A 16614-nucleotide genomic window follows, 5' to 3' on the forward strand; every position below is an offset into this window, starting at 1 on the left:
ATGTCTGCAGTCTACAAATTCTCAATCTGATTTCATAATTGATATTCCACAATCCTGTTGAAAATTTATTTATCACTAGGTTAGACTATAATAGATTTAGTTTAATCCTTTATCCCAGTGAGAGCAAACAAAGTTTGCGCCTGAAAATATCTTCAGGACTAAATATAGTGTTGTACTATCTTATCCAGTAAGTAGTGCAACACCAAGGCAACTCGTGGCAAAGGTGGAGCAAGCTACCAGGCACTTCTAACCCAGTATCTCCCATAATGCAAAACACATTTCCTATGTGGATATGTATACTGTTATGCATTAAAGGGATTGGCCATCTACTTTAATGCATAACAGTATACATATCCACATAGGAAATGTGTTTTGCATTATGGGAGATACTGGGTTAGAAGTGCCTGGTAGCTTGCTCCACCTTTGCCACGAGTTGCCTTGGTGTTGCACTACTTACTGGATAAGATAGTACAACACTATATTTAGTCCTGAAGATATTTTCAGGCGCAAACTTTGTTTGCTCTCACTGGGATAAAGGATTAAACTAAATCTATTATAGTCTAACCTAGTGATAAATAAATTTTCAACATCTTTCTCTAAATCCAGAGTAATTTTTAAAAAAAGGTGATAAACCTTTTGGCAACTCCCATAGGCACAGATGACTTGCTACTGCTTCTGCCTGGTATCTCCAGCTCTGGGCCTGGCTCCCACTGAAGAGACCTCAATAAAGGTCGAAACTAGTCTGGGTAGATGGCCAATCCCTTTAATGCATAACAGTATATACATATCCACATAGGAAATGTGTTTTGCATTATGGGAGATACTGGGTTAGAAGTGCCTGGTAGCTTGCTCCACCTTTGCCACGAGTTGCCTTGGTGTTGCACTACTTACTGGATAAGATAGTACAACACTATATTTAGTCCTGAAGATATTTTCAGGCGCAAACTTTGTTTGCTCTCACTGGGATAAAGGATTAAACTAAATCTATTATATTCCACAATCCTGATATCATTTTTATCATTATCATTTGTACTCTCTCCAGTATATCAGAATCTGTGCACAATAGTCCAAGTGAGGTCTTATCAAGGCCTTGCAAAGAGGCAAAATAACATCCTTATTTTTACATGTGAATATTCGTTCCAGCAATGCAATTATCTTTTGAGTTGTAATTGTAATTTTTGCCACATGGCCCCTGAACTTCAACTTCCTATCTATTAACACTGCAAGATCCCTAGCATAATCATCAGTTTCTTCTAGCCTAATCCAACCAATATAATTCAACATTCAATATCTAATCAGGCCAAAGTGAATGACATTACATTTACTGACATTGAACTGACACCCATTTTCCCATGCCCACAATTCCAGCCTATTCAAATCATTCTGCAAGTTCTGCATATCAGCAGCATTCCTGATTACCTACCTATCTTTGCATCATCAGCAAATAGCTGTATGTCGCTTGTCAAATCCTTCCCAATATCATTAATGTACAGATTGAATAACAGTGGACTAAGCGCTGATCCTTATGGTACACCACTAGTTACCTTAAATCTTGCAGACACTTCCCCCATATACTACATTTTGATATCTGTCAGTCAGCCATCCTGTTAATATTGTATAACCCAAATCCATTTTCTCCAATTTATGCAACAGTCTTCCATGCTGTATCCCTTACACTTTTGCAAAAGCCTTAGCAAAATATAAAGTATCATGGTGTATCTATTCCCCTTGTCTAGTTCAATGGTAACATTATTATAGAATGTGAGCAAATTGCTAAAACATGACCTTCCCTTAGTAAACCCATGTTGTTCATTGCAAAGTAGGGATTCACTGTCAACCCATTTCTGAATGCGGGCCCTAACCAATTTTTCCGAAATCTTCACCACCACTCCTGAGTGATAGTTGGATACATCGGTCTTTGCACTGCCTTTGTGCAATTGAATTACCATACTTCCTTCCCTTCCTGCGGAATCATCCCTGTTCTGAGACTCATATTAAACATCCTGGTGAAAGGAATGGCCAGTTCAGCTGAACACTCTTTTAGCACACTTACTGATATCCCATCAGTCCCTATTGTGGAATTTTTATCCAATTTGTGCAACAGCTCTGATACCTCAGCCTCACACACCTGCATTTCTTCATCTAGTGAAGAGGTAACAGTGAGTTCAATGTTGAGTTCACCAGTTCGATAGCTTTTTAAGAAATGGGCACTCATTAACTGAACAGCCTCTTCTGCATCTGTAACCCTCACACCATCTGATTTAGAAGAGTTATTCTTTCATATTGATTCTTTCTTTTACTTGCAGCATATCAATAGAATTGTTGTTGTTTGTCTCTAGCATGCAGACCCAGTTTCTTTTCATACTCTGACTTTGCTTTCTGTACAACAGTTGTGACTCTTCTAGCCTGCTGCTTATAACTTTCATAACGGACGTCATCCTTATGTAAATGGTATTCCTTCCACAACGTCCTTTTCTTACAAATCTCTTGCTTAATAAGATTTCACATCCATTTAACTCCTACTCTATTTATTCTTTGACCTCTCTTGACGTATTCTGATATCACATCATTCGTTGTTTAAATATTTCCCATGCACTGTTGATACTCTTTCCATCCAGCAACTGATCCTATTCCACTGAACTCAGTATACTCCTCAGTTGGTCATAATTTCCTGCTTTGTAGTTCAGCATTTAACATTTTCTGAATGGAACATTCATGAACTTAGTCACTTCCCAAGTGAGTACCGCATAATCACTGTCACCAACCGGAGGCAGAATAGTTAAGTCTTTAACTAAATGCCCTTTGACACTATAATCAAATCTAACACTCCTTGCTCTCCATTTCTTCTGTCACATGCTGCTTGAGGAAGTTTTCCCGCAATTACTCAATAAATGCATTTTCATTCTTCTCATGAGATTCTACTGCGACCCAATCAATATTTGGATTAATAAAAGTCTCCCGTTATGATTACTCTTTTTGCACTCATCTTTTCTATTTGGTAATGCATTTCTTCATCACTAGCAACTGACCACCAGGTCTGTCACAACACCCTCCATGATACCCTGTGGGTGGTGTCCAAAACATATTCAGCCAAGCCTGAATGGCCATAGTTGTGTTTACAGATGTAAGACTTGTGTTCCTCCAGGCGGATGGATGCTGATCTGCCTGTCTGTCCAGAGTAAGCCAGCTTACAAGAACAGGGTACTTTGTAAACTCCAGGCAGAGAGAGAGGAGGGAGCTGATCTTTAGTAGAATGGATAAGGGTATCAAGTTTTCTGTGGGGCTTATATGCTGTGTGTAGGTTGTACTTTTTTTAGTATCTTGGCTATTTTTTTGGATATGCCACGGATGTAGGGTATGGTGATGGCATTTTTAAAATCTTGTTGACGAAAAGGACGGGGAATGGGGAGGAACTGATTATTTTTTTGATACCGTGTTCGCTGTAGCCATTGAAAATGGAGAGGAAAGTGCTGTGTATGTGGTTCAGCTCAGTAGTGAGGGCAGTTCCACTGGAACAGAGATTGTGGGCTCTCTTGGTAAGAGAGCCCACAATGCATACAATGCAAACATTGTATGCATTGTATACATTGTATATGTTTGTATACAGAAAACCCACACAAACAGGCAGATACATTCACAAACTCTCCCACCACCACCCTCAACAATATGGCATTATTAAAACTTTTACCAAGAGAGCCCACAATCTTTGTTCCAGTGGAACCGCCCTCACTACTGAGCTTAACCACATGCACAGCACTTTCCTCTCCATTGGCTACAGCAAACACAGTATCAAAAAAATAATCAGTTCCTCCCCCATTCCCTATCCTTCTCGTCAACAAGATTTTAAAAATGCCATCACCATACCCTACATCTGTGGCACATCCAAAAAAATAGCCAAGATACTAAAAAAGTACAACCTACACACAGCATATAAGCCCCAACCGCAAACTTGCTACCCTTATCCGTTCTACGAAAGATCAGCTCCCTCCTCTCTCTCTCTCTGCCTGGAATTTACAAAGTACCCTGTTCCTGTAAGCTGGCATACTTTGGACAGACAGGCAGATCAGCATCCATCCGTCTGGAGGAACACAAGTCTTACATCTGTAAACACAACATTTAGGCTTGGCTGACCATGTTTTGGACACCACCCACAGGGTATTATGGAAGAAAACCACCATGCTCTCCCACAGCAAATTCAAGAAAGAGAGACTTTTCTTAGAAGCAGCAGCAGCTCTCAGAAACCAACCAAATCTTAATAAATACGGTTGCATTAAGCTTCCGAAGATTTGGGAAACACTCATCACCAGAGGTCCCACCTTACATTCCAGGACACCTACTACCACCCTTAGAGGGCACTCCACCTAGGTAGGACTTTAGTGTCACCCACGTGGTTGGGCTTAGTATTGTATGATATTTGTGTGCATGTTACATTAATTGTTTTTGTAATCCCCGTAGATGTCCTAGTGACTAGGACGAAATATAGGAAGCATTAAATTCTATTTTAATTCTTTTTGAGTATCGTAAAAAATCCATTAAGCCTCCAACATGATATACCATGTAGAATGGTTGTAGTCGTCTCATGAAAGTGTGATGAAAAGTGCATGACAGTGAAAAGTCCTACATCTTATTAAAGCAGGTTCCATGGCAGTTTGTTACTCATACTAGTGTCCATTGATTTCTTTCCAAGCACTGTATATTTCTCATATACAAGTAGTGAAAAGGTTTATCACATTATCATTAAAATACTCTTTATCAGATATAATTGAAGATAAGTGTGGTTAACTATAGTATGAGGGCTATTTTTTTTTTTTCTTGGAACATTGAGAATAATTGTGATGGGTGCCAGAAACAGTGGTAAGTGCTCTGAATGAACTCAACATGTTAGTTATAGTAATTATGATATTTAATTTTTTTTTATTGAAAAGCAGTTTATGACTTTTTTCTGATTTTTTTTTTTTTATCATTCAATGATGGCTAAAATAAGTTTGCTTTCATCCATAAGGCTGTACTTCTTATTGGTGAACAAGGCACAGCAAAAACAGTTATGATTAAAGGTGTCCTCTCTAGTGGTGATCCAGAAAAAAACATGTTTAAAAATCTAAGCTTCTCTTCAGCAACTGTACCAATGATGTTTCAGGTAGTGTTTCCTATTAATATGAAATATTTATTGAAATTTTTATCATTTATAAGGGTTGTTAGATATCATGCATACAATGAATAGTTTCATTGACTGGTCCTGTGATGCTTAAAATCTTTGTCAGGAGATGTCATTTTTACCTGCATTTTGAAAATTTGTCAAAAAATCGAAATTAAATTGAAGTGATATAATCATTGATAAAAATAAAATAAATGTAGCTTTACACAGAATATGTAGCTTTTCCAGTAGATAGCATCTTACTCTACTTTATGAAAATGACAAAGTTAAGTTTCCAGGCCATTAGCAAGTTCATAATACGGCTTTGTGATATATATGCACCAAAAAAAACAAATAAATAAATAATAATATTTTACTGGATTTCAGGTCAGCATCTTCATCATGCAAAATACAGGTTGATAAGACACACAGCACCCACTTCAATTGTAGAAACAATGCAGGTTGTGACTGAAAAGGAAGTAATTTACTAACTAGGTGTCATCCTCTAGGGGCTGGATAAAGTATGACTTTACTTCAAAAAGTCAAATTCAATATTTTCTTATGATGACTGTTTCTTAGATCTTAGACAATTAATGCAACCATATTTTGAGGTAAGGAGAGAGAGTGTGTTTCATAGGTGTTGCTGACTATAAAAATAGTCTCTCAGATGTATTATATTTCCAGAATATGAGCAGCCCATACTGGGGCCAGGACCATGTACTTTTATGTACATGTATAATCAATGTACCAGACTGAGCATTTTGTTTTTCACAACATTATTATTATTATCCAGGTGTCCATGGAGTCAAAAGTCTCATCATGGGAGGTCGTTTTTAGGAAACACAAAGTTTATCATACCACTCCTTGAACTCATTGATCATTCCTTCTCCAACCACTCTCTCAGGCGATGCATTCCAAGGTTCAACCACCCTCCATGCAAAGAAACCACTCCTTACCCTCTTGCACACAGCCTCCTATCGTAACTTCTAGGGATGCCCCCCCCCTTGTCATTGCTCCTTCCCACTGTTCCACCAAGTGAAAGAACTCTCCAATGTCTACCCTGTAACTGCCTCTCAACAGTTTCAAAGTCTCGATCATATCACCTCTCCTTCTTCTATCCACCAAACTCTGCAGTCCACATCCCCTCAGTCAATCCTCATAACTCATATTGTACACTCCTGAAACCATCTTTGTTATCTGCCTCTGTACCCTTTCGACAGTCAATTTATCCCCTTCAAATCCTGGGGACCAAATCTGAGAACAATACTCTAAATGTGCTCTGATCAGGATCTTATATAATGGAATGATAACTCTTTTATCTCTGCAGGTCAGCATCCTTCTCAGTATTGCAGCAGTCCTCTGAGTTACCCTTACCACCCTTGCAATATGTTTCTGAATTACAGTTTTCTATCAGTCATCACCCCCATATCTTTGTCTCCCCTATCTCCTCCAGTACAGCTCCTCCAATTGAGTATGCATCCTCCCCATCGATGGATCCCAAATCTCAAGACTACATTTTGCTGCAGTGAACCGACATCCCCATTCATTTTCCCATTTGTCTAGTTTATTCCAATCCTCTTGCAGAGCTGCTACATCTGCACTATTACTGATAACTCTTCCCAGCTTCACATCATCTGCAAACAACTGAATGTCCCCTTGCAATCCATTGACAATAACATTGATATAAAGGGTAAACAATACAGGTCCCAGTACTGAACCCTGTGGAACCCCACTTGTAACCTTCTGCTTCCTTGATATTGACCTACCATACACAACTCTCTGATACTTATCAGTCAGCCAATCCTGAATCCATTTGACTAACCCGGCATTTAAACCCAAGTTCTGCAACTTAAATATCAGCTTATCGTGTGGCACCCGGTCAAACGCCTTTGCAAAATCCAAAAAAATGGCTGTATATGCCTTTCCCTCATCAACTGCTCTTGTAACTTTATTATAAAAGGCAATCATATTACTAAAGCTAGAGTGCCCCTTAACAAATCCATGTTTATTCTCACAGATAACATTACTCTCATCTGCCCAACACTGTATATAGTCCCTCACTAATTTCTCCAAGACCTTAACAACTACAGATGACACACAAAAATAAGCCTTTAATTAGACACTTCCAGTCTGCTATCGCCCTTATGCAGTTGCACTATCTTACCTTCCTTCCCTTCCCTGGGTACCTTTCCCACAGCCAGACTCTTATTGAAAAGCCAGGTCAACGCAGCTGTCAATTCTTTAACACATTCTCTCAAAACCTGTGGTGAAATACCATCCAGTCCAACAGCTTTACTACAACAGCTTCCAGAGTACTCAGTATTTGGAACACACTCTCCTCTTGCACCTCTAGCCTTGAGACAGAAGATGAAACTTTTCATTTAGTGTTTCTTTGAACTTTTAAGTAGAATGCCTACTTAATATATTCCTACAAACAATAGGTGTTCATTCTGAGTAAGTTCTTTATCAGACCTTTTCTCAAAATATGAAATCTCTTAACTTCATTGGAACTATGCAGTATTTCCTTATATATATTGTTCCATTCATTGTCTCTGTTTCACTGAGTTTAAATATTCTTACTTCAGGCAATTTTATTACAAGAAGCACAAATTATAATTTTTTTTTTTTTACAAGAGAAAAGCCATTTCTTTTTCTTCTTTATAAACACTGTATCAAAGTAGAGCCTATTCATTAAAGCCACTTTACAGTTTCAGATTTCATAATTCCATCACTTGTTCCATTAAAATAATTAATATCAACAGTGGCCTTGAGACAGAAGATGAAACTTTTCATTTAGTGTTTCTTTGTCTCATCTCTTAAAAACTTTTAAGTAGAATGTCTACTTAATATCTCCTTTTATTTACAATTCACTTTTGACAGTCAGGCCCTTTCAGTCAACCCACCACTAAAAAGTGATATTTTCAATATGATTCATCTTGCTAAGTGAATAAGATTCATCTTGCTAAGTGTGTGTGTGTGTGTGTGTGTGTGTGTGTGTGTGTGTGTGTGTGTGTGTGTGTGTGTGTGTGTGTGTGTGTTATCCTACTTATAATGGAAGAGTGAAGAGGCTTCAGAAAATTCTACCTTTGTCTACAGCAGGATTTCTGAATTATAGAAAAAGAATAAAAATACACCAACAAACAAAAAAAATTATAAAAAAACATTCAAAAATCTTTTTTTACTAAAATATATAGCCAAATGGCTTCACTTTTGCAATACAAATTTATAAAAATTAAGTGGATATTAAATCTAGCATTATTTCAAAGCCAAATATAGAAACTATAAAAGTTTTGTATTAAATTTGACCATTTAAAAATCTCTTAGCAACTGACATTACTTATGTGTTATACGTTGACATCCTGTCATTGGTTGAAGCTACATAAAAAAGTATATATTAATCAGCCACAGAGTGACAGTAGCCTTGGAAAGGTTCATGGACAATTCATCGAGAGGAAACTTTATTGCAGAAAAAATTCATCGAAAATTCATCTAGAATAAAATTCAGTGAAAGCTCTGTTCGCTAGAAATTTGAAATGATATTGCATTGCTACTGATATATGAAAAGTAAATGCAGTGCAAGATAAATTTCACAAAATATAGTTTTTTATGTATTTAGGAATTAGATTTTCATAATATTTTTATTCTTATGCAATGAAAGTAATATTTTATTGATCGGTATGTTTCCTAATATCAGTTTCAACTTAAAAAGTTGTAAATATATTTTATTACTTAAGTACTACAGGTTCTGCTGATTTACAAAACTGGAAAAGGTATAGGGAGATAGGGCATCATATTTAAGACTATTTATTCTGCAAACTTCATTATAATTTCTGCACACTTAGACATCCATCCAGATGTGATATATATATATATATATATATATATACATGGCCAGCAGAAGCAGGCATGCAGTGCATGCGGGCGCCGCTATGAAGGGGGCATGGGTCATAAGTTCATTTTTAAGAAACAAAATTTTTATCATAAAAACAAAAAAATTCTTAGAATGATCAATATTAAAATAAATAAGGCCGGATACACCGAATAAAAATTTAAAAAAAATTGTATATTGCCTTCTGATTACAATTTTGCAGTGAGAACAGGCTAAATGCTTGCCTCCAGAATCTAAAGTGAAACAATGAACTGTTTTTATGCGCAGAAACGAATTTTCGAACAAAACATTTGTTGCTACGTAACCAGTCATACTGTACTGTAAAAACTCGATTGTAGCTTAAATATTCCAAAGCACATTACATTCGATTATTTACTCAGATTAAGTCCCATGTGAATACTGTAAAAATAAACTTTGTTTGTCTCTGTATAGTTTGTTTTAGATGTTATTGTAAATAACATTCTGGAAATTAACTGTATATACTGCTTTAATAAGAATATGTTAGAGTATTAAAAACACTGGCAATGTTTATATCGCCAAAGCTGCATGTAATTGATCTACATGGTGGCATTAGAAAGGTTGTTATTAAAATTTGTTTGTATGAGAAAGGCTTGCAGGCTCTAAGTGTAAACATCTGCTAAGTCAGTCAGAAGGGTTCAAACAACTTTCCGATGGATGGCGATTTACAATTAAAAGAAAGCGGTGGAGAACAAAAGGCATGCTGAACTTGAAACTTAAGATGAAAGAATCATACTGATTCTTTGGGGTTTGCCAAACTTCATTCAAGGTCTCAGAGGAGGTATAATAAAAAGGGACTGAAGCAAACAAAAGGGGCTGCACGGATCCAGAGACATCCACAGAGAGACAGGAGAGGCTGCCCAGTTCCAGATGCTGTCAAAGAGGAGGCAGGTCGGTTCCAGACATTGTTAAAGCTGCCCGGTCCCAGACGTTGCCGAAGAGAGACAGAGCTGCTCGGTTCCAGACATCCTCAGAGAGCATCCCAGATCCAGACGTTGGTTGAGAGAGGGGTTTTCCGCTTCCAGAAAGGAGCTTCTCGGTTTGAGACATTGCTAGAGAGAGAGAGAGAGAAACGAAACAAATTGCTTTCAAATTGCCGAAAGGAGACGTCCCAAATGCCGTAGAAGAGAAAAGTTTCCAGTCCAGAGGGATCCTGATTGACAGTTGACAACAGTTTCATTTTTCTTGGAAATGGCATTTTCAGTTTCTTAGAGGCGGCAATTCAAGCTATTTGAGACGGCAGTTGTCCAGGCATTTTTGTAGAGGAGAAAAGGCGAGGCAAATTTCCCGAAGTACCTTCGCTCGTAAGTTTTTCATTTCGCGGTGGGAGAATAACATTTTTCCGGAACTGTACGAGTCCCACTACATTCCCAATTGATATAGCCGAAGCCAAATTCCAGATGGAGATCTGAAATGAAAGAATTGCCATAGAAATTTTAGTGAAAGACTTTTGACTAATTGTGAGATGCATAGCTTTTGTAAGTTTAAAACTTTTATATAATTCCTCTTTTAGTTGTATTAGAAAGACCTTTAAGATATATATTTAATAAGGTTAAGAAGTGTCCTTAAGAGAATCAATTGGCATGTTAGAAGTTGATATCAAATTTGTAAAGATAACTTAACAGAGAGATTTAGGTAACCTCTTTGCGAGTAAGCTTGGAGTTTAATAAGTAAAATTTGTAAACTGAGAGTAGATAACATTTTGTGTTAAAGAAAGTATTTTAAAGTTGAAGAAAAAAGGTTCTAAATTTTGCTAAAGAGTTTTTATAGAAGGATAGAGAAAGCAATCTCCCTAATGTTTAAATTCGTGTACATTTCATAGTAATGTAAATAAATGTTATTTGACTTTCTTGTAAACATAGCATGTAATAATATAAACAAGAGAGATTCTGAGAGAGAGAAAGCATGCACAGCTACATTAGAATAACAGAGAATAAAGTATAAAGTAAAGAAAAAAGACATCACAAGTAATTAATAGAAATTACAAGTATACAAAGTTAAAATAATAATAAAATTTTACAATGTCGCAGTAATGACAGGATAGCAACAGTAGATTTATAATAGTATGCATCTCAATAGGCTACTGACAGTAGTGCAGTGCGGACTATTGTTTCATATCTGTGTCGTGTTGTGTAATAATTTCTTGTGGGTATTAAATAGAAATGGAATCAAAAATTAAAAAAAGTTATCTGGCGCACAAAATCGCAAGCGTCATGCTGCGAAAGAAGCAGATATTAAGAAACAAAGTGGGGCTCTTAATAAATTTGTTAAAATATTCTGATGCAGATTGTAACCAACTCGATACATCAGAAATCAGAGTTGATGAACCATGTACATTATCCAGTTTGAATGAAAGTACTATTACAACTGTTGAACAAGATAACAAGATGCAGGATTTAAGTGAAAACCAGTTAGGAGAAGATTTAGTTGTAGTTGACCACGAAACTAACACATTGTTAGTCTCAGTAAATTTAGAAGATCCAGGTGAATGGGGAAATATTGATGAAAAATTCTGAGTTGTTTTAATTGAAATGGGGCCTGTTCAAAAGAAGTATGATATATCCCAGAGATACATACAGTCGTAAATTTGGTGGCACGTATTATAATAGAAAAATGGAAAACAGGGAGCTCGTGCCAAGAACATGGCTCATTTATTCCAAAACTTTAAATTCTGGTTTTTGTTTTTTGTTGCAAACTTTTCGCAAATACTGAATCAAGTGTCTTGTAGAAGGTTATAACGATTGGAGAAATGTAAGTATAACTTTGTATAGACATGAGACTAGTTTAGCTCACATGAAAAATTTCTTAAAATGGAAGGAACTTGATAAAAATTTAAAAACAAAACTACTATTGATTGCCAGACTGAAAGCATGTATGAAATGGAAAAGAAACATTGGACGAGTGTTTTAGAACACTTGATTGAAATTATAAAATTCCTTGGTAGCCAAAATTTAGCTTTTTGTGGATCATCTGATAAATTATATGAAAGGAATAACGGCAATTTTTTTAAAATTAGTCGAACTGTTTGCGAAGTTTGATCCTGTTATGGAAAATCATGTTGAAAGAGCCCTACAATGAAACAATAGAGTACACTATTTGAGTAAAGACAGTCCAAATGAAATATTGGAAACTTTAAGTAATGCAATCAGGGATACAATTTTATTATCAATTCGAAAATCTAAATATTATTCCATAATTTCAGACTGCACACCTGATGTAAGTAAAACAACAAATGACCATTATTATTTGCTTTGTTTCCTGTGACAATGGAATTGTCAAGATCCGGGAAGACTTTTTAGGTTTTGCAGATATATCAGATTCCACAGGACGTGGTTTATGTGCAACAATAATGAAACAACTGGAAAAATGGAACATTCCCATTGAAGACATGCGAGGTCAAGAGTATGACAATGGGGCAAATATGAAAGGGAAAAAATATGGGCTCCAAAATTTGCTTTTAAACAAAAATCCTCGAGGTTTTTTACGTGCCATGTGCTGCTCATACTCTAAATTTAATCATTAACGATGCAGCCAAAGTGAATGCAGATACAATTAGTTTCTTTGCAATTGTATCGATCAGATACAAATTTTAAAGAAGTTCTAAAACGGCAAAAAAACTGAGTGAAGAGGTGGACGGAGAACAAGAATTTAAAACTGGCACAGAAGACCGACGACGAAAGAAGACACGACAATTTGACTACGAGCATCATGACAAAATGCCACAATCGCCAGAAGATAAATTTAGAGCGAATGTGTTTTATACACTTCTAGATGTTGCAGTGTGTTCGTTAATAGAACATTTTGAACAATTAAAAACATATTATGATAATTTCAATTTCTTGTATAGATTGCTACAAATTAATAACGAAGATTTACGAAAAAATTGTGACGATTCAGAGATTCTCTTGAAGGATGGCAACAATAAAGTTGTAAATGCAATAGAACTATATGACGAGTTATGTGCTTTCCGGGATATTTTTCGGAAGGATAATTTAAATATTCAAAACCCTTTCGATATTCTTTATTTTATTGTGTCCAATAATTTATCTTTTCCTAACTTTTCAATTGCTTTAAGAATACTATTAACCTTACCTGTTAGTATAGCGAGCGGTGAATGTTTCTTTTCCAAGTTGAAATTGATTAAAACCTACTTAAGAACAAGTATGTCACAAAAAAGGCTTGTTAGTTTGGCATTAATAGCTATTGAAAATGACGTATGTGCAGAATTAGACGTTAAGACTATTCATTCTAATTTTATGAATATGAAATCAAAAACCCTAAAATTTAAAAAATTTCAAGTATATTTGTGTAATTTAATTTATTTTCTGTTACTCTGTAAAGATGTTATTTTTTGAATAATTATATTAAATGTTCTAATTATTTCTGAATTCTTTTCTTATTTTCTCATCTATCTTGAGTTTCTTTTATTTTCCTAAAAGATAGTTTCACTTATAAAAATTATTAAAAAATTTTTAATATTAAAAAAGTTACTGAGAATTTAGTAACTTGTAACAGAATTTTTTAAACTTTAGTTCAAATAAATTTTAACTTTAATTAAAATTCATTTTAATTTTGTTAGCGATTCGGTCGGTTAGAAGGCTATAATCCCTGTATCATTATATTCAACGATTAAAGTGAAGTAGCTTTATCAAAATTTGCTTTAACTTTTGAGAATTTTTTGAATATTCTGGTTTTTAATGATTATCCTGCCTAGTCAACACCCATGGTTCGTTACATTTAGCGAACCAATGTGTAGCTATTCTGTCAAAATTTATTTTAACAATTTCAAATCATTTTAATTTTTATTATTGTAAAAGAACCACACACGCCTGGATCATTACAGGGGCGCTTAGATAGACATTGCATGCGGGTGGCAAAGACCCTAGCACAGGCTCTTTATATATATATATATTATATATATTAAGGATACCAAGTAATTTTATAAACTTGGTTTTTTTTTTTTTTTACTCATTGTCCCAAGTAAGAAAAACAGTTAAGTTTGCACCTGAACATAGTTCAAGTCAAAGGTAGTGCAACACCAGGGCAACTCATTATAAAGGTGGGTAAAACTCTGATCACTATTCTTAGTATTTTCGATAATGTAAAATACATCTCACTAGAAGATGTATACTGTTATACATTATGGCTGGGGGGTCACTACCCAGACCGGTTTCAACCTTTTTTGAAGTCTCCTCAATGAGTAGCTAGACCCTGAAATACCAAGGTTTTTAGTAATACGGAGCCTTATCAACTTTACCTGTACAAGTTGCTATAAGGTGTTTTTACTTTAAATAAGAAACTCTGGATGAGATATATATATATATATATATATATATATATGTTATTGTTCATCTTTACTCGGTTGAAAATATTATAAAAATTAGTTTGAACGACTATATACCGAGAATGAAAAAACAACAAGGTTTAATTCGGATAAGGGTAATGCCACAGTCGTTTTTAATACCAGTGCATACAATCATAAAATGAATATTATCCCCCAAGATCGCACTACCTACATCCCACTGGAACACGACCCCACAAAAACACAAGTTAAGAAATTAAAAATCTTACTTAAATACGTATCTTCCTGGCCCTCTGACATCATGAAAAAACTTTAAAATTTCCGTTACCGTCCTTCCCGAATAAACGGTTTACCAAAAATCCACAAACCCAATTCCACACTCAGGCCTATAGTAGATGCCACCAATGCACCTTGCTATAGACTATCTAAACAGCTGGCCAACTCTCTGATCCCCCTCACCGGAAGGTCCCCTTCCTATTTAAAAAACTCTACCCACTTTAAAGCCCTCATAGAAAATTTAACGTTGAATAATGCAGACATATTGGTAAGCTTTGATATCTCCTCTTTGTTTATCAATATTTCCTTAACTGACACCTTATCTCTCTTAGAAAACGTTTTTCCTTCTGACATCTTAGATCTCTTTTCCTTTGCCATTAACTCTTTGTATTTTTCTTGGAAGAACAGAATCTACAAGCAGATAGAGGGAACCGCCATGGGTTCTCTCCTCTCACCCCTCCCCCCTCTTGCCAATTTTTATATGGAAGATTTCGAAAAATGAGCCATAGACTCAGCCCCACTCAAACCTTCTATCTGGCTAAGATATGTAGATGATGTGTTCTCTATTTGGCCTCATGGCCCAGGCACGTTAGACTCCTTCCTCAGTCATCTCAACAGCCTACATCCAAGAATCCAGTTTACTATGGAAAAGGAAAAGAACAATTGTTTACCCTTCCTAGACACCTTAGTTACACACCTGCCTAATGGTACACTTGCCTTCACTGTATACAGAAACCCCCCCCCACACACACACACAGGCAGATACATTCACAAACTCTCCCACCACCACCCCTCTCAACAATATGGCATTATTAAAACTTACCAAGAGAGCCCACAATCTTTGTTTCAGTGGAACCGCCCTCACTACTGAGCTTGAAAGTATGACAAGCTTAGGAGTTTGATTGGTTCAGTGCCATGGCATGTACAACTGCAAGGACTAGAAGTTGATAGCGCATGGGAGGTAGTTAAGAAGTGCTTGCATGAAGCAATGGCTGACTGTATACCTAGAGTCCGAATAATAAATCAAGTAGGGGTTAAATGGATGAATAACACCATCAAGCTTGAGCTGCAAAAAAAGAAACAACTATGGAGAGAATTTAAGGAGAAGGGTGACTGGCAGGCACATGAACGTTATAAAGTGCAGGCCAGAAGGGTGACGTGTGTGGTAAGAAAAGCAAAAAAGGATTATGAAAGAACATTGGCCATGCAGGCTAAAGAGAATCCTAAACAGTTTTTTAGATATGTAGCAAGTAAAAGGAAAAATGTACATGGCAGATTGATTTTAAAGAATGCCGATGGTAGGGAGGTAACTGAATCAGTTGAGATAGTTGAGTTACTGAGTGAGCACTTTGCAAGAATATATCATCCAGGTGGTGACATTGCAGAAACGAATAAACCAGTAGATTATACGGGAATTGTGGTTAATGAAGTGGAGGTGAGTAGTCTATTGCATAACCTCAATGTCAATACATCTGTGGGATTGGATGGTATACCAGCTCGTGTTGTACGAGAAGCAGCTAAAGAATTGTCAGTACCCTTGACCATTTTGTTTAATTTGAGTCTCGGGTCTGGGTTAGTCCTGAGCGGGTGGAAAGAGGGGAAAATAGTTCCACTGCATAAAGGTGGTTCCAAGACTGCTGTTGTAAATTACCGACCCATTAGCATATCAGGAATCATTGTCAAGGTCTTAGAGAAATTAGTCAAGAAAAGAATACAGGATTGGATAGATGAAAATGGGATATTGTATGGGGGACAACATGGTTTTGTGAAGGGTAGATCATGCCTCAGTAACTTGCTTACATTTTATAACACAGTGACAGCTGAACTGGATAGGGGTAATGGGTTTACAGTGATACTACTGGACCTTGCCAAGGCCTTTGATAGGATACCACATGGAACCCTAATCAGTAAACTGGAGCAGATGGGTATAGATATAGGGTTGGTGAAATGGATAGGAGGGTGGTTGAAGGAGAGATATCAAAGAGTGGTTTATTC

The 16614-nt window shown here is 36.2% G+C and overlaps 1 protein-coding gene across 1 annotated transcript in view; it reads left to right on the forward strand.

The window, feature by feature from the left end:
• LOC150095635 (dynein axonemal heavy chain 8-like) overlaps positions 1-16614 on the forward strand; it is a 2108518-nt gene that overhangs the window by 1009699 nt on the left and 1082205 nt on the right. Inside the window, exon 46 of the mRNA XM_090409931.1 lies at positions 5003-5137. Coding sequence (XP_090266057.1) covers positions 5003-5137 — 135 coding nt within the window. The remainder of the gene's footprint in view (positions 1-5002; positions 5138-16614) is intronic.

The sequence above is a fragment of the Typopeltis vanoorti genome, chromosome 20 (genome assembly GCF_054136105.1).
Source record: "Typopeltis vanoorti isolate ZY-2024b chromosome 20, IOZ_Tvanoo_1.0, whole genome shotgun sequence".
NCBI classification, from domain to species: Eukaryota; Metazoa; Arthropoda; class Arachnida; order Uropygi; family Thelyphonidae; genus Typopeltis; species Typopeltis vanoorti.